General features: G+C 43.4%; 1 protein-coding gene across 5 annotated transcripts in view; it reads left to right on the top strand.

Annotated features, from left to right (window-relative positions):
- Positions 1-24,248, top strand: part of UBA6 (ubiquitin like modifier activating enzyme 6) — a 58,125-nt gene that overhangs the window by 10,906 nt on the left and 22,971 nt on the right. For all 5 annotated transcript variants that reach the window (XM_039541014.1, XM_039541011.1, XM_039541015.1 and 2 more), the window contains 15 exons: positions 3,136-3,230; positions 3,809-3,920; positions 4,893-4,973; positions 6,038-6,160; positions 7,951-8,074; positions 9,855-9,958; positions 11,182-11,244; positions 12,430-12,506; positions 14,222-14,288; positions 15,642-15,785; positions 16,376-16,443; positions 16,845-16,923; positions 18,023-18,103; positions 18,647-18,724; positions 20,881-21,062. In XM_039541014.1, the coding sequence (XP_039396948.1) occupies positions 3,136-3,230; positions 3,809-3,920; positions 4,893-4,973; positions 6,038-6,160; positions 7,951-8,074; positions 9,855-9,958; positions 11,182-11,244; positions 12,430-12,506; positions 14,222-14,288; positions 15,642-15,785; positions 16,376-16,443; positions 16,845-16,923; positions 18,023-18,103; positions 18,647-18,724; positions 20,881-21,062 (1,478 nt within the window). The remainder of the gene's footprint in view (positions 1-3,135; positions 3,231-3,808; positions 3,921-4,892; positions 4,974-6,037; positions 6,161-7,950; positions 8,075-9,854; positions 9,959-11,181; positions 11,245-12,429; positions 12,507-14,221; positions 14,289-15,641; positions 15,786-16,375; positions 16,444-16,844; positions 16,924-18,022; positions 18,104-18,646; positions 18,725-20,880; positions 21,063-24,248) is intronic.

Here is a 24,248-nt window from a genome sequence, read left to right as displayed (position 1 = left end):
TAAACCGGTTTAGCAAAACAGATTGTATAAAATCGAGTGTGCGCAGCCACACTAAACACATTAAATCGGTGGTATGCGTCCACGGTCCGAGGCTAGCGTCGATTTCTGGAGCGTTGCACTGTGGGTAGCTATTCCGTAGCTATCCCATAGTTCCCGCAGCCTCCCCCGTCCCTTGGAATTTCCGGGTTGAGATCCCAGTGCCTGATGAGGCAAAAATCATTGTCGCGGGTGGTTCTGGGTAAATGTCGTCAGTCACTCCTTCCTCTGGGAAAGCAACGGCAGACAAGCATTTCACGCCTTTTTTCCCTGGATTGCCCTGGCAGATGCCATAGCATGGCAACCATGGAGCCTGTTTTGCCTTTTGTGCCTGTCACCGTATGTGTACTAGATGCCGCTGACAGAGGCGATTCAGCAGCGCTACACAGCAGCATGCTTTTGCTTTTGCATGACAGCAGAGATGGTTACCAGCCATACTGTACCATCTACCATACCATAAATTGGTAGTAAGATGATCATGGTTACCAGTCCTTTTGCACTGCACCATTTGCTGCTGTCATAAGTGCCCCTGGCTGAGATCAGCCAGGGGCGCAAAAGCCAAAATTGGGAATGACTCCCTGAGTCAATCCCTCCTTTTTGGTATCTAAAAATAGAATCAGTAAAGCCTAGAATATGGGCAAGTGTACTAGAGAACCACTGTATCATAGAACCAGAGAGCACAGCTGCTCTGTGTCAGATCCTGCTGAAATTATGAGCTGTATGCTATTCACAGGGGGTGCTCCTGCAACAACCCCACCTGTTGATTCCGTTCTTCCCCCAGCCTTCCTGGGCTACCATAGCATTGTCCCCCCACTTGTGTGATGAAGTAATAGAGAATGCAGGAATAAGACACAGTGACTTGTTAGTGAGAAATGAGTGGAAGGCAGCCTCCAGCTGCTATGATAGTCCAGACAGGACAGTAAGGAGTGTGGAGGAGAGGAGCCCAGCATCCCTCTGCTAGTCCAGGGGCAATTGAATCTTTTCTTTACACATGAAGGGTGGGGGCTGATGGAGCTCAGCCCCTTGTTGCTATGATGACGATGGTTATCAGCCATACTGCACCATCTACCAGGAAAAATTAGGGCCAGGCGCCCTTGATTGACCTAACTGATGCTAGTCGGCATGGTTACCAGTCCTTTTGCACTCCCCATGTGCCAATAGGCTGATGATGACGGGTACCAGTCGTTTTGCACCATCAGCCACCCATGGTGGGGGGGAGCAAGGATGTTGGTGTTGAGTGCTGCAGCATCGCGTCTATCTGCAGCATTCAGTAAAAATAGGGTGACATGTAAAAGAGTCAAGAGAGGATTGTTTTCCCTTTCACTTCTGGGGGTGGGTGGGGGGGTGCGTAAATTGCCTAGCTATGCCCTGACCCACCGCGGACACTGTGTTTGACCCTAGAAGCATTTGGAGCTCAGCCAAGAATGCAAATGCTTTTCAGAGAGACTGGAGGAACTGTGGGATAGCTTGAGTCCTCCAGTCCATGAGCGTCCATTTGATTCCTTGGCTTTCCGTTATGCTTGTCACGCAGCAGTGCGCTGAGTCCCTGCTATGGCGTCTGTCTGGAGAATTTTTAAAAATGATTCTGAATTTCGTCTTCTATAAAGGAGCGCTGATAGAACAGATTTGCCTACCCTTACAGCGATCACGTCCGCATGGTCCATGCGGGAGCTCTTTCTTTATTTTGATTTTTAACTGCATCACCACACGTGCTGATCGGAGCGCCACGCTGGGCAAACAGGAAATATTCAAAAGTTCGCGGGGCTTTTCCTGTCTACCTGGCCACTGCATCCGAGTTCAGATTGCTGTCCAGAGCGGTCAGTGGTGCACTGTGAGATACCGCCCGGAGGCCAATACCGTCGATCTGCAGCCACACTAACCCTAATCCGATATGGTAATACCGATATTAGCGCTACTCCTCTCGTTAGGGAGGAGTACAGAAACCGGTTTAAAGAGCCCTTTATACCGATATAAAGGGCCTCTTAGTGTGGACGGGTGTGGCGTTAAATCGGTTTAATGCTCCTAAAACCGGTTTAAACGCGTAGTGTAGACCAGGCCGTAGTCTCATAGAAGGGCCCTTTTGAAAAAGAATTCTGAAATACATACTCTTGGGGGCATTCTGTGCCAGAAAACTAAAAATTCTGCACAAACAATTTTAAAATTCTGCAAATTTTATTTGTCAAAATAACATTACATAATCACGCCAATTTCAATTATGTTGGTAATTTATTTCAAACTGCCTGTCAAGTATGTTTGTAACAATACGGACACACACAAAAATTACCCCAGAAGTACAGAGTTAAAGAAACCTCTTTGACAACCCAGTTCCTGTTTCTCTGCCCCCTTCCTCCCCCAGAGTCTGGCCAGGGGGCCAGACACTCACATCCCCTCCCCCGCCAGAGCCCAGCTGTGGGGCCTCCCCTTGCCCCGACACCTGTGTCCCGTCCGTGTTCCTCCCCCCCCTCCCCCCCCCCCCCCGGATCAAGAGGGAGAAACAGCCTGATGTTGGGTCCCGGGGTTGCAGGGAGTTTCCTGCGCACCACCCTCTCCTTCTCTCAGGGCATGCTGGGAACTGCAGCTGCCAGGAACTCTCCAGCTCCCTTTCCCTCCCTCCGGAAGTGTCTTCTGTGCGCAACTGGGCTCTGCTGAGTCCAGTGGCTTCTAGTCGTGGCTAGCAGCACCGCAGACCATTTCTGAGGGTGGGAGGGACTCTTCCATTTTTGGTGAAAAAATATTGCAGTGACAGCTTTTACGTATTTTTTTACCAATTACAGTTAGTGGCTATGAATAATCAAGTTTCATACCTTAAACAAGTATCGTTGTTGCCATGTTATATACTGAGCAAAACATTGAAATGTAGACATATTCTCTGATTGAATTATTTGTTCAAGGGCAGGTGTGGAGTCTAATGTTTTTAATTAAAGCAGTACATCTAGCACTTCTATTTAGCTCACTTAGTTTTACTGTAGTATTAGTTCTTCAGAAACTCCGTATTGAACATGATACCTAGGCAGGAGTATATCGTGACTATGTGAATTTCTTTCAATTGATGTTCCATGATTTGTCGGTTTTAACACTCCCTCCTGAACGTCTTTGAAGGCTCTTACAGTTCATGATACCAAGCAGTGCAAGACATGGGATTTGGGGACCAACTTCTTCATCTGTGAAGATGATGTTATAAATCTAAGGAACAGGTCAGTACAGTTATTTAGATGTTTTTGAGCTATCTACTGTCACTTGTGTGTAATAAGAATGTTCGTTTTCCACTGCCTATGACATATATTTTATGTTGTATGTTTAGTGTGCATTACATCTTGTTCTATTGGAGTCATTGCCTTTGAGCACAGTGCCCAGGTATAAAGGGAGAGCATTCTGAAGTGGGATTGAGTCCTGTTTGCTCTGCGCATCTTGACTTCCCATAGCTAGCAGCATGTAAACAGTGATTGTTTCCTTGTAGATAATGAAAGAGCAGAAATGCATTTCTTTTCCATCTTTCCAAGGTTGGCTGAAGAAAGCCAATAAACACCTTATTTGTAGTCTTTCACTCTTCCAAAGCAAATATTAAAAAGTGTTAGCAGTCAGACTCTAAATCTTACTATCTGGTTGATGGAGCCAGAGTTATCAGAGCACATGTGGTAAATTATTTTAAATGCGAGGACGCATGCGTAGTCATTTGCAGTAAGTGTTTATCGTAAAAGAAGACTGTAAAGAAATAAGCCTTCTGGGAATTGATTTGAGGATGCCATTGAAAACCAGAATGTTGTTGTTTCAGAGCTGAGGCCACACTTCCTCACATCGCAGAGCTCAACCCATACGTCCATGTTTTATCATCGACTGCACCACTTGATGAAACCACAGACGTCTCCTTTCTAAAAAAGTATCAGGTATGTAATATTTATTTAAAGTAGCTGTGCAACATTCTACCTGACCAGAGTAAGTAGTTTCTTCTTTTTGTCTGAAGTGAAACAAAACCCTCAAACTAGTTTTTTCATCATGTTAAAAAGAAGATGAATAGGTATTGTGCCTGGGCTGGTAAAAATTTTAACAATAATTTTGCAAGACTGAAAGAACATGTTCCTGACATTGAAATTAAAGCTGTCAGTGCATAGTTAAATGTCAGATTGTTTCACAATTTAAATTCAAAGACAGAGAATGGCAAAGATTACAGTTTCTACTCTAGAGCTGACCTGGCTGTATTGTACACTTTATAACGAGCTGTGATATAATTGAGGTTCATATTTATCATGAAAAACACAGGAATGGAAAATGCTACATGTATGCAATGTGATCAGATTAATGATGTAGTGGCAACAAAATCCTAAATTTTTAAAAACATGTTGGTGTGAGTTTGCAGCTTGGACATTTGTACACACTTCAAGTGTTGGTGAGTCATTTGCATTAGAACATATGAGACAGTGCACATTTTCTTTAAATAAAATAAAATAAAAATTAAGCCAATATTGTTTGCATTTCCTAATTTTATCCCTTTAACCTTAAACATTAGATTAACATGGTTTACTTGAATTTGCCTTTTTTTCCTTTAACACAGATATTCCTTGTGACTAATACAAGCATTTAAATAGTCTGAGTTAGGCTTTGAACCTCACTACTTGCAGGAGGGGTTATTTGACTGTGCAGGAGGAGTGAATTCTCATCTTTGCTGTCACTGTTTGTCTGGAGACACTTCTGTAAGACTGTGTTAATAGAACAGAAGCACATCTGTTCAAATTGTGATGGTTAAATCTGCACAATAGAGGCTTTCTTACACCTGCACTCTAAAAGGAAAGGTGCATCTCTTTTTCTTACTGGCTTTCAGCAACACCTAGACATTATTTCTTGTACCTTTTTGTCAACAGTGTGTCATATTGACTGAAACGAGGCTATCACTGCAGAAGAAGATTAATGATTTTTGCCATGCTCAACACCCCCCTATTAAGGTAATGCTAAACTGCGGTGAGCTTATTGGTCCAGATCATCCTGTGTTGATCCATGTATGGAGGATTCTTCCTTCATCCTCCTCTTTACTCAGAAGTGTGAAGAGGGGAATGCTACCTTCACAGCCAGGGCTTTGAAGCAGAGCCCAGAGCTGAAGCGCAGAGCAGCTCCGGAGCACTGGAGCTGCGGGTTTTTGCCTGGAGCTGGAGTGGAGCCGGAGCACAGCGCCAAAGCCCTGTTCACAGCACATTGCCTTCCACAATCCCCTTTTGCTGGCATACTCTGGGTGCCCTGGAGATGTTACTTTTAATGGTACCGTTCCTTGCCCTGCTCCTGGATTTTTGGATAGATGCTCAAGTGGGAGGTAGAAGAACTTGTAGCTGTATTATCTCTTTCTGGGTACACTCCACAGCTTGATGGCGAGAGCTGCTAGAAAAGGAGTACAAGTGTTTAAAGTGAAATAGATGGATCTAGACTGTTCTCACTGGTACCAGATGACAGAACAAGGAGTAATGGTCTCAAGTTGCAGTGGGGGAGGTTTAGGTTGGATATTAGGAACAACTTTTTCACTAGGAGGGTGGTGAAGCACTGGAATGGGTTACCTAGGGAGGTGGTGGAATCTCCTTCCTTAGAGGTTTTTAAGGTCAGGCTTGACAAAACCCTGGCTGGGATGATTTAGTTGGGGTTGGTCCTGCTTTGAGCAGGGGGTTGGACTAGATGACCTCCTGAGGTCCCTTCCAACCCTGAGATTCTATGGTGAATCTGATCCAGAATGAATGAGCTGAGACGAAATACAAGAGATGGAAAACATCATCTTTTTTCATTAGTTTTGTTGTGTGCTGATGCCATCTCTGGTTCCAGCAGTATGTGTTCATTTAGAAAGATTGATGTAGGGCTAAATTCTGTCTTTTGGCACAGTGTTTGCTGGATTCTATACAGTACACAGGGTACAGTACACAGGGAATTTGCACCTAAATTAACATCATTGGATAGTATCCTCAAGTGACAAGAACACTTCTGTTTTGTGCACCATTAAGAATGTTCATAGTTTTCCCTTCTTTTATAGTTTATCAGTGCAGATGTGTATGGAATATGGTCACATTTGTTTTGTGACTTTGGTGATGAATTTGAAGTGCTGGATACTACAGGAGAGGAACCAAAAGAAATCTTCATTTCAAACATAACACAAGTAAGAGCTAGTAATCATACTGCCATGATTTGATTTGTTTTATGATCTACACTTAACTTGATGTCGTCTGTCTGTAACGTGGTAAATTTTGGATGCCGCGTCTGATCAGTTCTAGAATTTCAGGGAATGGTTTAGGCATCAGTGGACAGAATCCTAATTTGATGAAAACTGAAAGGGAGAGTAAGGGGTACATGGAGCCCCTGGCATGTGGTTAGCAGCCTGAGCAGTTTCAACTACCTCTGTAATTGTGTATAGATCACAGAACGGGTTGATGGCAGCCACTAACGGTACCTTCCTTCTCAGCTTTGCTCATCGTACCAATACAGTTTGAAATGCATGACTTTTCTCCCAGACAGAAAGAAAAGAAATAAGAGGGGTGGGGGTAAGGAATGGGAGGATCCTAATATGGGGGTGGGAGGAAGGAGGGGTGCACAGAGCCCTTGGCATAGAGGAGAGGGTGGGCAGGGATTGCAGGCAAACCCTGAAGTAGAGGGACATGGGAAGGTAGCACGCAGGGAGCTTGTTCGGAGGAGAGGGGGGGCACAGGGATGCAAGAAGCACCCGGTGTGTGCAAAGAGCTCAGCCTACAGAATTTGACTCCCTAGTTGGTTGTTAGGTGTCAGTATTGTGGTATCACCTAGAATCCAGAGGGGCCTCATTTTGCTCCTAGGCACTGTATAAACGTACAATAGAAGACAGTCTCAGCCTAAGAAAACGTACGGTCTCAATAGCCCAGCAGACAAAGGGAAAAGAATATAACATATAAGCAGGATGATGGCTTGGCAGTGTCATGTTAATGCCACAATTGTTTTCCTTTTGTTTTGTTTGTTTTAAAAATGTTGGGGTTCATTTCTTTTTTTTGTTTGTTTTTACTTCTCAAACTCCGGTTAGGGACTTGATCTGGCTGGAGTTCTATTTTCCAAGTTTTGTTTTTACAACAAGCTTAAAGTACAGTGAACAATGATGTTATATAGTACAACAGAGGTTCATATTGGTGTAATAGATATGTTAATACTAGTTAATACTTGCAGATGCACCCCTCTAAATAACATAAGATTTCCTGGGGATATGTACAGGAGGAGGAATAAAATGAGTTTGGGCAAGGGAAAACTACATACATTTAAATAAAAACATTCTGTTTGACCTCGCCGGCGGTCTCTGTCATCTAGTGAGGGTGGAATAGATCCATAATTCTCCTTACATTATCTATCAGATTAATGCCTTCTTGGACAGGAATTGTTACTTACGAAGTAGAACAGGTAATTATCCTTACATCTGAATGTTAAAAATGTCACGGGTGAGGAGACCAACTTCTTCAAGGAGTCTTTCTGGTTTCAGGAGTGCAGAACTGAAGAAATGAATTAGGAGTGTGGTATGGAGAGGGGCAAAGCCCAGGGATTTTTTTAAATGATGTATTGGTTCCCTGGGTTTATTGAACTCAAGTTTCTGAAGTACTGTACTTCTCTCCAGGGATCTCAAGAATTTTTTCCAGCATCTGTTAGGGAATAGTATTTTGATGAATTCAGATAAGTGGTAGTAAGATCAGTTTTGGATACAGAATTCTGGAATAAAGACTTCTTTTAGGGAAAGGAAGGAATGTGTAACAGGTGTCTTCCACGAACTGCTTTAAGACATGGCTCGCACTCTGTAGCCAGTTTGTCTTCAGTAACAAAGATATTAGCAGTAAGGTAACAGAGCCCTGCTCCTACCTCTTCTACGTGTTTAGTTGCTTCTGAGGTTACACTTTTAGGACCGTTCCTTACTAACTTTGCAGTCGATTCCATTTTCAGTCAAACCCTGGGATTGTCACTTGCCTTGAAAATCATCCTCACAAGCTGGAAACGGGACAGTGCTTAACCTTTCGGGAAGTTAATGGAATGTCTTGTTTAAACGGATCGATGCAACAAATAACGGGTAGGCCTTGTATCTATTGTTTTACTTGTGCAAAAGGAACACTTTTGTTGGTAGATATGTGCATTTTCCCTCACTACAATGCCAGTATGCTTGCAGCAGGAAGAATGTAGATACACTGGTGTAGATCAATACTGAATTAAAGGATCTCCTATTTGTGGAGCTCTGCTTGGTGGTCTGCTAGATTAGAACATGCTGAGATGATGTGAAAGGATTTTTTTATAAAATGAGTATGAAGAGGTCAGAACCACTGGGATTGGGACCATCTACAGTGTTTGGACACCTGATATTTTTAGCATTCAGTCATTGATAGTATCCTAGGAACATGGAACTCATATCCCATATAAATCTCAGCCAGTCTCTCAAATTTAATTGTACTGTAAACTTGTTAAAGTAAATTTTGAGGTACAATTTAAATTCTGAAGGGGAAATTTACTGAACAATTGTGCCAAATTATTTCAAGTCAGTTCTGTGTTCTTTATCAGGGACCTCCAAATGATAGTACTTAATTTTTTGTGGTGACATCTGGATATGTTAATACCATCATGTAGGTTTTGTAGTGCAAAATTTCTTGGGTAACATCTTATCCTAGCTGTGTTGGAGGTAGGAACTGTAAATCTATAGCACAGAGTCCAGTAATGTTAGTGATGAAATGTCTGTCTTGTTTTGAGCTTTTCTGAACTGAACAGCTTCTGTTCTTTCCTCCTAACTTCCCTGATTTCTCCCCAAGTCCCTCTTCCTGCCTTTGTTTTCCAGTTGGCTGATGCTTAGGGCTACAATTTTGGCATGGATGTCATGGAAATCGTGCATTTGAATTCAGTCCTTGAAATCTTGGAAATGAATGTAAAACTACATTTAATTAGGCCCCTAAACTGAGTGGCACTGCTACCTGATGTATGGGGTCATAGCACCACTCAGGTTTGGCTCATCAGCCCCATGGAGATGGAGGGGTAGACAGGCCAAGCCCCATGTGCCAAGTCTCAATGCCCCTAGCAGGGAGCCAGGCCCAGCCCTGCAGTGAATGCAGGGTGGGTAGGTTTGCTATCCAAACCCCTCTTCCCTCCCGCCCCCCAGCTTTACCTTTCACCTTGTGTGTGTTGACGTAGCAAAAACTACATTATTTGCTGACTTTCCTGTGACGTACTGATTCCCCCACCACCTCTGCCATGAAATTTACTAAAAATTTCTGTGCCAAAATCATAGCCTTACGGATGCTTATTCCCTAACAGTATTCTTCCATAACTAATGGTGTTTTGATGAATGAATTTTTGAAAAAGGCCTGGTTTTTGCTGTTAAGTGCTCCAGCTGCTTTGCAAAAGTTCCTGCCTCTATTTCCATGTTGTTCTGCTATGGTGCTGAGCTTGGTTGATAGTACAAAATTAAGTGAGTATTGATTGGGCTAAATTGTGTTGCTCTAATTGTCCAGTCCCAGGGGAAACCAATACTTCATATTTCCTGTTCCTTTACAGCTAAACTGATAACAAAAGTTCCTTACACTTTAAAAGGGGGTGTGTGTCTATATAACAAATTATTTTAAACTAATGCTTTAGGCCCATATCTGGGAAACGACATGAAATGTTGGAAAATGGGTAGACTACACTGACCATCATGGTTTTGTCATAGGGTTGAACTATAGCAATTACAACCTGAAAAGAAGCAATGAGCGAGTAGAATATTAGCAGAAATAATGTATATTCCTGAGAAATGGAATAACTGTATGTACCTCAGCTGCTTATTACGTGACATTGTCACCAAAATAATGGTTAACCTTTTATCGTTTCAGTGGTGTCACCTTATTCTTTCAGCATTGGTGATACTTCAGATATGGAGCCTTACTTACATGGAGGCATAGCTGTCCAAGTAAAGACACCCAAAATATTTTGCTTTGTAAGTGTTCTCTTGGTGCAGCATGTTTTTCTTCTAAATGGAAGCGTGTTTTTTAAAAAGTGGAATGAGAATTGAGTGGTTGCAGATAAAGGTATATGTAGAAGGTATAAATAGGATGAAAGGACAGGTAACTTTTTGGCTAACGTGGTACCCCCCCCCATACGCTCAGAAAGATAGTAATTTCATTATTCAACTGCAGAGAATCCTGAAAATTTCAACTTAAATTTGTTGTTCATCAGTCCAGTAAATCTGAATGTTTGAGAAGCCTCCTTCTAACCCTAGCACAAGGGAATGTTGTAAGAATAGCTCTTGGCTGGGATGTTGGAGAATATGTAGTGCTCTCAGCGGCATACGGAGAGAACAAGATGTATGTGAATATGTATAGCATTGCCACTGTTAACTCTGCATGTGGTCACTTGTGTTGTGTTGTACCCCACGTTTCTAGAAGTGAAAGGTTAGTGCCCTCTCCCCACTGCACTGCCTTGCCACTCCCTTCCCACCCCTCCCCCTGGACATACACACACTTTTCCTTTAAATTGTTTGTTTAGTCTGGGTTCTACACCAGATTCTTTGCATATAATCTTAACTGCTCAACTGTTCTCTGATTTTATTGTTTCTGCTCCTATCAAGTGTGAAGTGGTAGCTAGATGGTGCAATGGAACAGTGCACTGGCTTATCACCCCTGGAAACCCCAGTACAAATTTTGGACTTTCCCTTACTTTAAAGTGTTTGTTCCCAGAGGATTCCAAGAGCTCCTAATGGACAACCAGAAATAGCATTTCATGTGGTGGGAGGTCCATCCTGTAAGCCACCACTCAATGATATGCAAGTGCATTTATCTAGTCTCTCCTTGTGCACTTACAAAACCATCATAGAACTGGCCGCTGGTGTAGACTCACCAGTAACTGACAGGCAGAAGTATTGCTGGAATAGGTATAGCCAATTGGATATCTAATGTAGCTGCAAATGTTATTTGTAGAAACTTGTTGAGCAAAAGTAGAAATACATTAACTTCTGTAGCATTAGTGAAATGAAGAGTAATAGAGATGAGAACACCGAAAAGAAGGTATGTATAGATTTCAGTGCTTCATGTGTGGGGTTAGAGATCAGTTACCATTGTTTGCTTACTATTTTGTTGTCCCATTCATTGCCCCACAATAGAGCAGGATATGTAAGTAAGTAGGTGTAATACATTCTGTTCAGGAGATCTTGTTTTCTTCTAGGAACGGTTGGAGAAGCAGTTAAAAAACCCAACTTACCTTCTTGCCGATTTCAGCAAACCTGAGGTAATTAGCATGTGGATTTTTTTTTTAAGACTAAATTTCCCATAATTTTGCAATATGAAATTGCATATCTGTCTAATTTTGTATTGGTTGAATGTGAGTGTACTGGAAAGTATGGAGTAGGAAGGCGAAGGGGGTCTCAGTGTGAAATGGTAACGTAAAATGTATCTTTTGTCCTATTGTTGTAAAAGATCTTGACCCAGAAGTCCTGTTCGGGATTTTGTGGGAAAATGTAAGAGCCAAATTCAATAACTTGTTAAGAATTCTCATTTTTCATATAAATATCTAACTGCAAGGTATACTATTTTGTGATTGGCTAGGGCTACTAACCAATGATTTCTGCTGATTGAAATCTGAGAGCTCCCTGTGAAAATCTTTAATTTCTACCTAACCAAGATATTGAATGTTAAAAACTGCCCCACTAATAGTTGAATCTAGTGCTGTTGTCTTCCTACCACTGATTCAGTAACCTACTATGGACCCCCGACTCACACAACTTTAATCCCATGTAAATGTTTAATCAAAACGTTTGCGCTGGTGATTCCATCCCACATTTCATTTTTTATTTCTTTTCTTCTGGGGCTTTCCTTTCCTGACAACTAGTGTTTGGCTGTTGTATTGGAGAATGTAACTATCATTTGCTTTGTTAGGTACTGGAAAGCCTTGCATTCAAACTCTTTTTGTTAGAGCTGTAGTGTTAACTTTGACCTTCACCTGTTCTCCAGCAAGAAGATAGCTAACAAAACTTTCAGAACACTGTGGAAAAATGTTTGCCATCTAGAAAAAGGACCAAAATGTGGGGAGAAGAGAAGTTTAATCTTAACTATAAAAAAGTATTTGGCAGTGTCCTCTGAGGGTTTGTGTACGTAGCGCGCACCAGAGAGGTGTAAATTCTAGAGTGCTTTAAAGTGTTGTGCTTTAACTGTTTTGGGTGAACCTTGCTGATGTGCTTCAAAAGGTTTCTAGTGCATGTTAACATAGTACTCTTTCAAATGGGACTATATCAACGTGCACTAGGTACATCTTAGAGCGCATCAGCAGGGTCTATCTAGGGCAGTTAGAGTGCAACACTTTAGAGCATTCTACAACTTATATCCCTCTGGTGTGCATTGCTGCACTATATAGATGAGCCCTGAGTTAGCCATGGATTAGTTCTGTGTAAATCAGACATCTCCTCTTCCTTAACAGGCACCTTTGCAAATTCACACTGCCATGCTTGCATTGAACCAGTTCCAGGAAAACTTTGGTCGCATGCCGAACATTGGGTAATGTCATTTGAATACCGTGTTTATCTTCTGATGCTTAACTTGTTTCATTTCCAATATCAGACTATTGCAGGGTAATGTGATAGATTGTGTTACTGGTGAGGTACCTGGAGTTTTTCATCTCTAGATCATGAGTTCAAATCAAGACCAGTTTAGTAATGATAGAAATGGATATGCCACTGAACAGCCATTAATGAGTTTGGTCTTAGTCCATGACACACTCAAAAACCACCCCGCTTTCTGGCACCTCATTGTCAGTCTCACCAGGAGAGGCCAGATATCTAACTACTTTTTTTTCAGTGGCCATCCCTGTATGTCATGGTGGTTTCCCATTGATGGAGCAGTGTGCAGAAGCTTGCACTGCCACTGCAATATGTGATCCCATAGCTCTTGCATGGATAAAGAGAGAATTTTACTCTCACCTTTTACCACCAATAAATTAATATAATTAAGTCTCTGTACATATACAAACATAAGTAGCCTTTAGGAGAGGGGTGGGCAAACTGTGGGCCGTGTTTTAATCTGCCCCTTGAGCTCCTGCCAGGGAGCAGGGTCAGGGGCTTTCCCTGCTTCGGTGCTCCAGGTGGGGATTGGGGTCGGGCGCTTGTCCTACTCCATGCATGCTGAGGCTCTGTGCGGCTCCCAGAAGCAGTGGCATGTCTCCCCTCCGTCTCCTACATGTAGGGGCAGCCAGGGGTCGCCGCATGCTGCCCCTGCCCCAAGTGCCGGCTCTGCAGCTCCCATTGGCTGGAAACTGCGGCCCATGGGAGGTGCGGGGGCGGTGCCTGCGGACGGGGCAGCGTGCAGAACTGCCTGGCTGGCACCGCACCTCTGCGTAGGAGCCAGAGGGGGGACATGCCGCTGCTTCTGTGAGCTGTGGGGGCAGATGGGGCAGTGTGCAGAGCCTCCTGGCCACGCCTCTGCATAGGAGCCGGAGAGGGGATATGCCACTGCTTCTGGGAGCTGCGGGGGCAGCACCTGCGGACAGGACAGTGCACAGAGCCGCCTGGCTGCGCCTCCACGTAGGAACCGGGGGGTGGGGGGGGACATGCCGCTGCTTTCGCAAGCTGCTTGAGATAAGCGCCACCTGTAGCCTGCACCCCTGACCTCCTCCTATGCCCCAACCCCCAGCCATAATCCCCCTCCTGCTCTCTGAACCCCTCGGTCTGAGCCTGGAGCACCCTCCTGCACTCAAACCACTCACCCCCTGCCCCCACATCCCAGCCCCCAGCTTCAGCCCGGAGCCCCCTCCTACACTCCAAACCCCTCATCCCTGGCCTCACCCCAGAGCCCACGCCTCCAGCTGGAGTCCTCACCCCCTCCTGCATCCCAAGCCCCAATTTCATGAGCATTCATGGCCTGCCATACAATTTCCATACCCAGATGTGGCCCTCAGGCCAAAAGGTTTGCCCACCCCTGCTTTAGGAGTCCGACTTCAGGTGTTGTTCTAAGCTTATATTGTCAGAGTTAAAATACCAACATTAAAACCTTTTGTGTAGACATATCCAGTAAAGACACCTATTTTTAACTAAATATTACAGTTTTAAAACAGATTTTAAGATGTATTTTCAGCACTTTTACAATAAAAAACTAGACATATTTCTTGAGTTTGCTTCCTGGCTTTTTGCATAGGGAATTGTTCTTCTATGTCCGTATTCATGGAAAAAATATCTTTACTATTAAGCTTTCATTGCTGTTTTTGTCCTGCGATTTAGATGCCTTCAGGATGCTGAGGAGATGTTGAAAATAGCAGTATCCATAAGTGAAACACTGGAAAGCAAAGTGAGTAGCTCTTAGCTAAGTTGCAATTACTCTACAGCGTTATGTAGGTGGTTATAGTATGAATGTGATTAATATTCTTAAGAGCTTTTATTATAGATAATTTTAAATACATGTATATCTGCCTTGCTTTAGTTTCTGGCCCTTGACCCTGCTTTTGTTGGTACTCTTTTTTTATGGATTTTAAAAAGAAGAACCTACAACCCCTGCTGCAGGAAAAGAGAACAATGCATCCTTTCCTCAGGGCGGGTTTGGCCTCATACAGGCTGGACATTCCCTGGAGTCTAATATGGAAACCAGGCTCCATTGCCCCTGGATCTTGAGTCTTGTGCGGTTCTGGGCTATGTAGGATGCTCTCTGGAAACATCCTTTCTTCCATCCTGTCCGCCGTTTGCTTTTGCCTGCGTGTTTGGACCATCCCCTGTTTGAGGGTAGTGGTTTAGGAAGCGTAGCGAGAGGGAGCTAGTGCTGATTAAAACATGGTTAAATCCAAGATGGGTTTCCTTTTGGAAGTCTGGGTGGCTATTAGATGAACTGGCCTCACAGTGGCTGTTCCCCTTGGCCCTGGAATCCCCACTTGGTGTTCCTGTAGGCCCACTAGGGACACTTACCACAGAACTGCTACTCCACACCTTAGTTGCATCTGTTTTTGCTCCCCTGTATTCATGAGCAGGCAAGGGCTCAGAACCAGGACCATTTAGGAGGGGCTGTTGGGTCTGAAAAGTATCTTAGCCCAAGGTTCAGTAGACCATCTATCCATTACAGCTGTGACTTGGAGCAGAAAATAAAAGGAAAGCAAAGGAGCAGACAGACATTGAGCAAATAAATCCAAAACTGACAAGCCCCTTTTCAAATTCTGTGCACTTTCTACTTTTCAGTCCCATGGAAAAGTTACCTCGTTGTTCTATCCAGACACTTACACTAGACTTCTCAAAACCACATTTAGCCCCAAGCAGTGCAGATGTCTTTGAACATAACAGCTAAAAAAAACCTTCTAGCATGTCATGTCCCTTCTTGACGTTGTCATGCCTAAGAGTGGCAGGCCTTCTCTCAGGATTGTAGGGCTTCAGCCTCTTCAGTGTCTCTTCCCCCATAGGAAAACCGCATCTGTTGGCTCCATTGTCAGAAGAGTTGGATGATGATAAAAGCCAGAGGTTGAATGGGTATGGAGACTTGAAATACTGTCACTTCTAGAAGTGCTGGTACCTTTGGGTCAGGGTTGACTCTGTCGTTCCTGTTTTCTGGATAAAAAGTACATGTCATTGCCTGATTGATAGCACTGTCTCGCAAGCACAGAATATTTTTCATTTCTGGGAGAAATTCATAAAATCCTTTTTATTGTGGATTATCTTTCAGCCTCAGGTGAATGAAGACATAGTGAAATGGCTCTCTAGGACTGCTCAGGGATTTCTAGCTCCCCTTGCTGCAGCAGTAGGTGGTGTTGCTAGCCAAGAAGTCTTGAAAGCAGTAACGGGAAAATTTTCTCCTTTGCAGCAGTGGGTAAGTGGTTTTTTTCCCCCCTCTTGTTTAGCTTTATTAATACATGGCAGTGGGTATGGAGGTTGTTTCCACATGCTGAAATTGAAGGCAAGCATAGACACTTACTGTTGGCATTGTCTGTGTGAAGGTATAATGTATGATGTATGCTAACTTGAACTACTGTAGATAAGAATGGTGCTGCCAGGGATGCTGGGACTGGCCTCTAGAATGCAGTTCGGTTAAAAACAGTCCGAGACTCATTGGGAATTACTTTCAGAAGGACTGGATAAGTGATGTAACTGTCATAGATCAAAAGAGACATCTGAATGCTATGAACGTACCAGATTTTTCTCTGGCATAAACGTTTATTTTCAAGTTCATTATAAACTTTTAGTAGCTAGGAAAAATAACTCCCAAGTTAATGATGCTATTTAATCGTATATTGACAGTAGAGATTTAGCCTTTGTCTTCCATATTTAATTTTCCTAATTTTCATGGCTACATATTGTACACAGAAAGTGTGCGTTCCTAATTGTCGTCTTCTAAGTCAAATACATTTACACATTAATCTGAAGTATTTTCATGTGATCAAATTATTTTTTCCCCCTTAGCTGTATATTGATGCATTGGATATTGCTGTATCTCTAGACAAGACCAGTTGTGAAGAATTCCTCCCAAGGTAAAGCTGAAATATTCTAAATGTAATAGTGTTTTATGTACTGAATCACTTGTGGGCATGCAATCCAATTTTTAAGATTTTAACCTAGTAATACTTCAGTACATACTTTGACTGCGCATTTTTTTAAATCAGTTAGAGGAAATGTTCCCTAGGTGGGCATATCTTATTTTTAAAATCACAGAAGCATAGAACTGGAAGGGACCTCGAGAGGTCATCTAGTCCAGAACCCTGCACTCATGGCAGGACTAAGTAATGAGTCCTGAGACTGTATGAGTTGTGGGGAAGTTTTCACCTCGTTTTCTTAGCTAATATTGAAGCACAATATATGCCATTTATCATATGTAGGTTAGTATCACTCTTGCCTTACTGTTTTCCCTCTTTATCTGAATGTGTCTGCACAGGGGAGATAAATATGATGCCTTGAGAGTTTGCATTGGAGAGTCTCTGTGCCAAAAGCTGCACAAGTTGAATGTTTTCCTGGTAAGTTTGGCTTATGATATGAAGTAATGTGTTATGTGAACTGTTGTATATTATGGTGCAAGTAATTATAATTGTCCTCAAATTAGCCAGAGCTGCAGTGGTTACATGAATAACTGGCCAGATAACCATTCAAAAGTAAAAGTAGATTCTCAGTAAGATACATTAATATCTAAGGGATCCATTGTAAATTACTGAATTCTGTAAATGATGCCTTGAACCTGCAAGGAGCTGTGTACAATGAGACACTGCTCATGTGGACTTCCTTGAAGATCAGGGTCTTAGTGAGTAAAGGAATAAAAATATACAAAGAATGCATTGCAAAATTATAACGTTTAGAATGACAGTTTGGTTCCTGCTGTGGTGCTTCATAATGTCCTGAATATAAAGGAACCGTGTCTGTATATGGAAAACAAGTCTTATTAATACAAGGTGTTTTAAATCTTTGGAGAAAATCTTGTAGCAAGAAGTGAAGAGTTATTTGGAGAAAATCTATTTGTAGTTGTCCAGAAAGGTCATCTAACCAGCCTGACTGGATAAACTTTAATGGTAGTATTTATAAGATGTCCACTGCTTTGGTTTCTGGGCTACTTTTCATAAAACAGCTCGGAACATAATCTTTCCTGCTTTGCAGTCCACCAAAGCAGCCAACCTAATTTTCCTCAGAGAATCCATGGAAGTAGCTAGAAGCTAGTATAAAAAATGTCAGGCAAGTTAGTGAAAAGCCTGATAGAACAATGTCTTGGATCTCACTCAGAGAGTGGCTAGGTTAGGGTTTAGTTGTGTATTTGGCAGTGAGTTGGTGGCTTGCCAAAAAGAACATTCTCCCCCTAGTTCTTGATGGTTTCACCCTTCATTTAAATGGTTGGAGCATTCCTTCTGCGTGAAATTGTTGTGGCAGGTCATATGGTGTCTCTGATAACTGGGGCCTAGATCATTCAGGACTTTTGTAGCTAAACATCTGAATTTTGAATTTCACCTCAATATTTACTGTAATTTATATACTTTTTCAGCTAATCTTATATTATGAAGTCCCCTCTTATTTTTTTAAGCGATAGAAATAAAATGATGGTGTTGACCACTATAATTGTATTTTCTTTAGGTTGGGTGTGGAGCAATAGGCTGTGAAATGTTAAAAAATTTTGCACTTCTTGGTGTTGGTAGTGGCCGAGACAAAGGCATGGTAAGTTTTATGCACATATTGGCTTGTGATTATGTATCTAAACAATAACATAAGACAGGGTTTATTGTAAATATGGCATGCTTTGGATGTATTGGAGACTATGCGGGGAAAGCGATGATGGTATACAGAGATGTGTGCTTGTCTCATTTTTTTTCCTCTTTTAAAGAGGATTGTTTATAATGAAAACCAGTTTAAATACCCTCTTACAGATACATATTTAAAATAAAAATTGTATCCCATTGTAGTCTTATTAAGGAGTTAGTCTTGTTTTGGATTGAGTTCTTGGGTAGGAGGAAGAGAGTTGCGTGTAAATTGGGATGTTCATGTGTGATTTGGAAGTAGAACTCATGAGCAGCACTCTTGGGAAATAGTTTGTTTTAAAATCTAAGATGTTAAAATAGATTGTTGTAACAGTCTTAATGCTCATGTTACCATCTGTCAATCTTATTTTGACACTGGAAACTAGATTTTACAAAAAGAGCAGTGCTGAACAGCACACTTAATTTCTAATTTCAGTGGTTCTCTTTTTCCTTCTTGCTGTAGGTCACAATTACAGATCCAGACTTGATAGAGAAATCCAACTTGAACAGGCAGTTTCTTTTTCGACCCCATCATATACAGGTAGACTTTCTTTTTGCACCATTACCCACTGTGAGACCTTAGCTTAAGCATATAAATATTTGTGTGCAAAGAAAGGAGTCTTTGAGAAACCGGGGGGGGAAAGGGGAGAGGAATGGACTTTAACAATACTAAATCTAATATTTAGACTTATTCATACATCTAAATTTATTATTTATGTTAACACCAGTTTAATGGACTCAAAGGGCCTAATTCTCCACTCATATACACCAGTGTCACTCCATTGACTTCAGTGAAGTTATTCTTCCTTTACATAGCTGAGAGTGAAGAATCAGAGCCAAGACCTTTTGCAGGCCACTGAGAGTGATGAGAATTATGAACAGAATTAATGATAAAATTATAGTCTGCTTTAAACACTTTCGCCATGACTTTCTGAAATATTGGTATGGAGACCCTGGAGTTATGATACTAGATGTTTTAATTTGCAGTTCATAATAGTCAAATCAACTTGCTTGCCTGTGTGCACCCTTGCATATAAATATAAGCTGTCTTAACTATTCTGTTAAGTAATTAAATATTTTGAAAAATGCATGTGATTAATCATTGGCAACGCAAAGCAATAGTTCATTCTTTGAAAGCTACTAAAAGGAGAAAGATGGTTGACTTTGCATTGTAACCTGCAGTAGTCTCAAGCTTTGGCAGACCAATGGGAGAAGCCAATTCCATAGCCCAAAGACCTTCCCCTCAGTGCTCTGCCTTCAGTTATTCAGATGTAGCTGTTGCTAGCAAAGACAGAAATGGCAGCAAATTGCGGAAGAGATCGTATCTTGCATGGGCTAGAACCCAACCTATATAGAGCTTTACAGGCCAATGTCAGCATTGAATTGCACTTATTTCCAGGTGCAAGTCTGGAAAATTGGAATAACGTGTTCTCTCCCCCCCCCCCCCCCCAAGTTAATGCTGTTAGTTAGGTGGATAATGGCATTTTACTGTGACCTTTGAGGTCAGCCTCATGTAGATGACATTTCAATAATTCAGTTTTGAAATCACAATGCTATTGGTTATTGTTTGAGGTCTACTTTGGGTAAGCACTGGTCACATTTTCCTGCCTGTATGCAACTGAAATACACTTTTAGCCACAGATGCTACCTAGGGGCAATCGGGGATTCAAAAGCACCACAAGCAGAAAGTCTACTGCAGTAATAGGGGCAGACACCATCTGTACCCTATTCTATAGATCAGGGGTGGGCAAACTTTTTGACCCGAGGGCCACATCTGGGTATAGAAATTAAATGGCGGGCCATGAATGCTCACGAAATTGGGGGTTCGGGTGTGGGAGTGGGTGAGGGCTCTGGCTGGGGTGTGCTGGGGATGAGGGGTTGGGAGTACAGGATGCTCTGGGCTAGGACCGAGAGGTTCAGAGGGCGGGAAGGGGATCAGGGCTGGTCTGGGGCAGGGGGTTGGGGCACAGGAGGGGGTCAGGGGTGCAGGTTCCGGGAGGCGCTTACCTCAAGCAGCTCCCAGTAGCAGTGGCATGTCCCCCCTCTGGCTCCTACACGAATGCGCAGCCAGGCAGCTCTGCACGCTGCCCTGTCCACAGGCGCCACCCCTGCAGCTCCCGTTGGCCGCAGTTCCTGGCCAATGGGAGCTGCAGGGGCGGTGCTTGGGACGGGGCAGGGTATGGAACCCCCTGGCTGCCCCTACATGTAGGAGGTGGAGTAGGGGCATGCCGCTGCTTCCAGGAGCCACGCGGAGTGGGACAAGCCCCCGACCCCGCTCCCTGGCTGGAGCTCGAGGGCCGGATTAAAACGTCTGGAGGGCTGGATGTGGCCCCTGGGCCATAGTTTGCCCACCCCTGCTGTAGATGCTTTCTCTCCAACTTCCCCGAACCACCAGTATTGCATCTTGTCTGGATTGGGTTTGGCCAGGCCCTCAGAGCAGATCTTCCACAGCCTGTTTTGGATGAATAGGATGATTAAAGGTGAAGAGCTCATCTCTTGAGTAACCATAACTTGGTTTGCTGTTTAACTTTTTATTTCCTCATTTTCAGCGGTGGGGTTCAGATTTATACATTTTATACGCTGAATGGTTGTTTAATCTGCAATCCTGGAGGAACTTTCGTGACCTAAATCTAGCCACCTTGACTGTTGGTTTTAGAATGAATAAACATAAAATAAACACATTTTTCATTTGATTAGAAACCTAAAAGCTATACTGCAGCAGCAGCAACCCTGAACATCAATCCTCAGTTAAAGATAGAGCCGTATCTTAATAAAGTGTGTCCAGCCACTGAGAACATTTACAATGATGAATTCTACACCAAGCAAGACATCATTGTTACAGCTCTAGACAATGTGGAGGCAAGGCGATATATAGACAGGTACGTATGGTGAGATGGGCATCAGATCTGCTCCTCTGGTTTTTTTCCCCCTAATCTTTTTTCCTCCAATTCTAGTGGGTTTTTTTTAAATGTGACTTGACAGTAGTATCCTCAATCTTGTCTTTCAGACCTTGAGAGGAATGTAGGCCACAAACTGGATTGCCTTTTTAAAAAAAAAAAAAAAAAAAGTGTGTGTGTGAAATCCATCTCAGCTGATATAAACAGTGGTGACAGCATGTAATAGGGATGGTCTCAGAATGTTTTTTCTCCGGCATGAAATAGCAGCCAAGAACTGTAAGGGAAGAAGTGGTGGGGAATACCTCTGAGGTGCTGAGAATTGCATCTTTGGCCATCCATTAGTGTAGCTGCACTAATGGAAACACTTAGGCCTGGTCTACACTACGCGTTTAAACCGATTTAACGCTGCACCCGTCCACACAACGAGGCCCTTTATATCGATATAAAGGGCTCTTTAAACCGGTTTCTGTACTCCTCCCCGACGAGAGGAGTAGCACTGAAATCGGTATTGCCATGTCGGATTAGGGTTAGTGTGGCCGCAAATGGACGGTATTGGCCTCCGGGCGGTATCCCACAGTGCACCATTGCTGTCCAGAGCAGTCACAATCTGAACTCAGATGCACTGGCCAGGTAGACAGGAAAAGCCCCGTGAACTTTTGAATTTCATTTCCTGTTTGCCCAGCGTGGAGCTCCGATCAGCACGGGTGGCGATGCAGTCCCAAATCCAAAAAGAGCTCCAGCATGGACCGTAAGGGAGATACTGGATCTGATCACTGTATGGGGAGGCAAATCTGTTCTATCAGAGCTCCGTTACAGAAGACGAAATGCCAAAGCATTTGAAAAAATCTCCAGACAGAGGCCACAGCAGGGACTCAGCACACTGCTGCGTGACAAGCGTAACGGAAAGCCAAAGAATCAAATGGACGCTCATGGAGGGAGGGAGGGGGGACTGAGGACTCCAGCTATCCCACAGTCCCCACAGTCTCCGAAAAGCATTTGCATTCTTGGCTGAGCTCCCAATGCCTGTAGAGTCTTAACACATTGTCCTGGGTGGTTCAGGGTATAGCTCATCAATTTACACACACACACACACACACACACACACACACACACACACACACGCGCGCGAAAGAAAAGGGAAGAAAATCGTTTCTTGACTTTTTTCAATGTCACCCTATGTCTACTGAATGCTTCTGGTAGACGCGATGCTGCAGCAGTGAACAACAGCATCCTCTCCCCTCCCCTCCCTGGTGGCAGAAGGTATAATATGACTGCTATCCGTCCTCATCATCAGCCCGTGAGTGCTCCTGGCTGGCCTCAGGTGAGGTCGGCCGGGGGCGCCTGGGTAAAAATAGGAATGACTCCCGGTCATTCCCAGTAGATGGTACAGAACGGCTGGTAACCGTCTTCATCATAGCAACTGGGGGCTGAGCTCCGTCAGCGCCCCCCTCCCCCCCATGTCTAAAGAAAAGATTCTATACTGCCTGGACTAACATAGCAGCTGGAGGCTGCCTCCCCCTCATTTTATCTCATTAACAAGTCAGTGTTTCTTATTCCTGCATTCTTTATTACTTCATCCCACAAATGGGGGGGACACTGCCACGGTAGCCCAGGAGGGTTGGTGGAGGAGTGAAGCAACGGGTGGGGTTGTTGCAGGGGCACCCTCTAGAATGACATGCAGCTCATCATTTCTACAGGATCTCTGGGGCTCTGACACGGAGCGGCTGTGCTCTCTGGTTCTCTACTACACTTGCCCCATATTCTAGGCAGGACTGATTCTATTTTTAGACAAAACATAGGAAGGGAATGACCCAGGGGGTCATTCCCATTTTTGCCTATGCGCCCCCGGCCGACCTCAGCGAGGCCAGCCAGGAGCACCCATGACAGCAGCAGACGGTACAAAACGACTGATAACTGTCATCTCATCGCCAATTTACAATGGCATGGTAGATGGTACAGAACGACTGGTAACCGTCTCTGCTATCTTGCAAAGGCAAGTGAATGCTGCTCTGTAGCACTGCAGTACTGCGTCTGTCAGCAGCATCCAGTACACATACAGTGACAAAAGGCAAAACGGGCTCCACGGTTGCCATGCTGTGGCATCTGCCACGGCAATCCAGGGAAAAAGGGTGCGAAATGATTGTCTGCCGTTGCTTTCCCGGAGGAAGGATTGAGTGATGACATTTACCCAGAATCACCCGCGACACTGTTTTTGCATTGGGATCACAACCCAGAATTCCAATGGGCAGAGGAGACTGCGGGAACTATGGGATAGCTACGGGATAGCTACCCACAGTGCAACGCTCCGGAAATCGACACTAGCCTCGGTACATGGACGCACACCACCGAATTAATGTGCTTAGTGTGGCCGCGTGCACTCGATTTTATACAATCTGTTTTACAAACCCGGTTTATGTAAAATCGGACATACCCTTAGTGTAGACAAGCAAGGCCTCAGTAAACTGATTTGTTCTCATGTGGCTTCCCCTAGTTTTAAGCAGGAATAAGCTACTTCAGTGCAAATCAGTTCATAATGGCATTGCCTTTATGATGGCATAAGTGATTGAAATCCTCAGTGAGACAAGGCCCAAGACAAGTTCAGGAGCCAATCTGTCAGTCTTTTTTTAAAGTCTTTCCTATATCCTTAAAATCTATTTGGGCTACTGGATACCTGTGACATCGCTGGATAATGCATGACCTTGGCATTCCTGAAAATGGGGGGAAGGGAGGTCCATTTCTGGTTGCACACTGAATGCCTCTCCTGGCCTGGATAATGGAAACATTGAGCACAGATATTAGAAACTGATGTAAATTTTCAATATCCTTTGCAGTTCATCTTGAAAAATGTGATTGATTCTGGTCTGAGAAGTGATTATTTTTAAATGCTGCATCATGAGGTTTCCCCTTTGTTGTGGCTCAGTGACTTCCATGTTGAACTTGCTATGTGTTATTAGCGAGATTATGTAACTCACTGTTCAGCAAAGTATTTAGTGTTGGGATAATAAATACAATATAAAAACTTAAAATACAAAGGGTTTGAGGGTTGCAACTTTAAACGGAAGTGTAATTTGGGAGAGAATTTCCCTTTATGGGGAAAAAACATGGAGGTGCTTTTGAAGAGTGTAGAGAGACATGAGTTCTATCATGAATAGTCCGCCATAGGAAAAA

The sequence above is a fragment of the Mauremys reevesii genome, linkage group 5, assembly GCF_016161935.1.
Source record: "Mauremys reevesii isolate NIE-2019 linkage group 5, ASM1616193v1, whole genome shotgun sequence".
NCBI classification, from domain to species: domain Eukaryota; kingdom Metazoa; phylum Chordata; order Testudines; family Geoemydidae; genus Mauremys; species Mauremys reevesii.
Note: the sequence above shows the minus strand (reverse complement) of the source record. Positions and strands in the feature narration are given on the sequence as shown.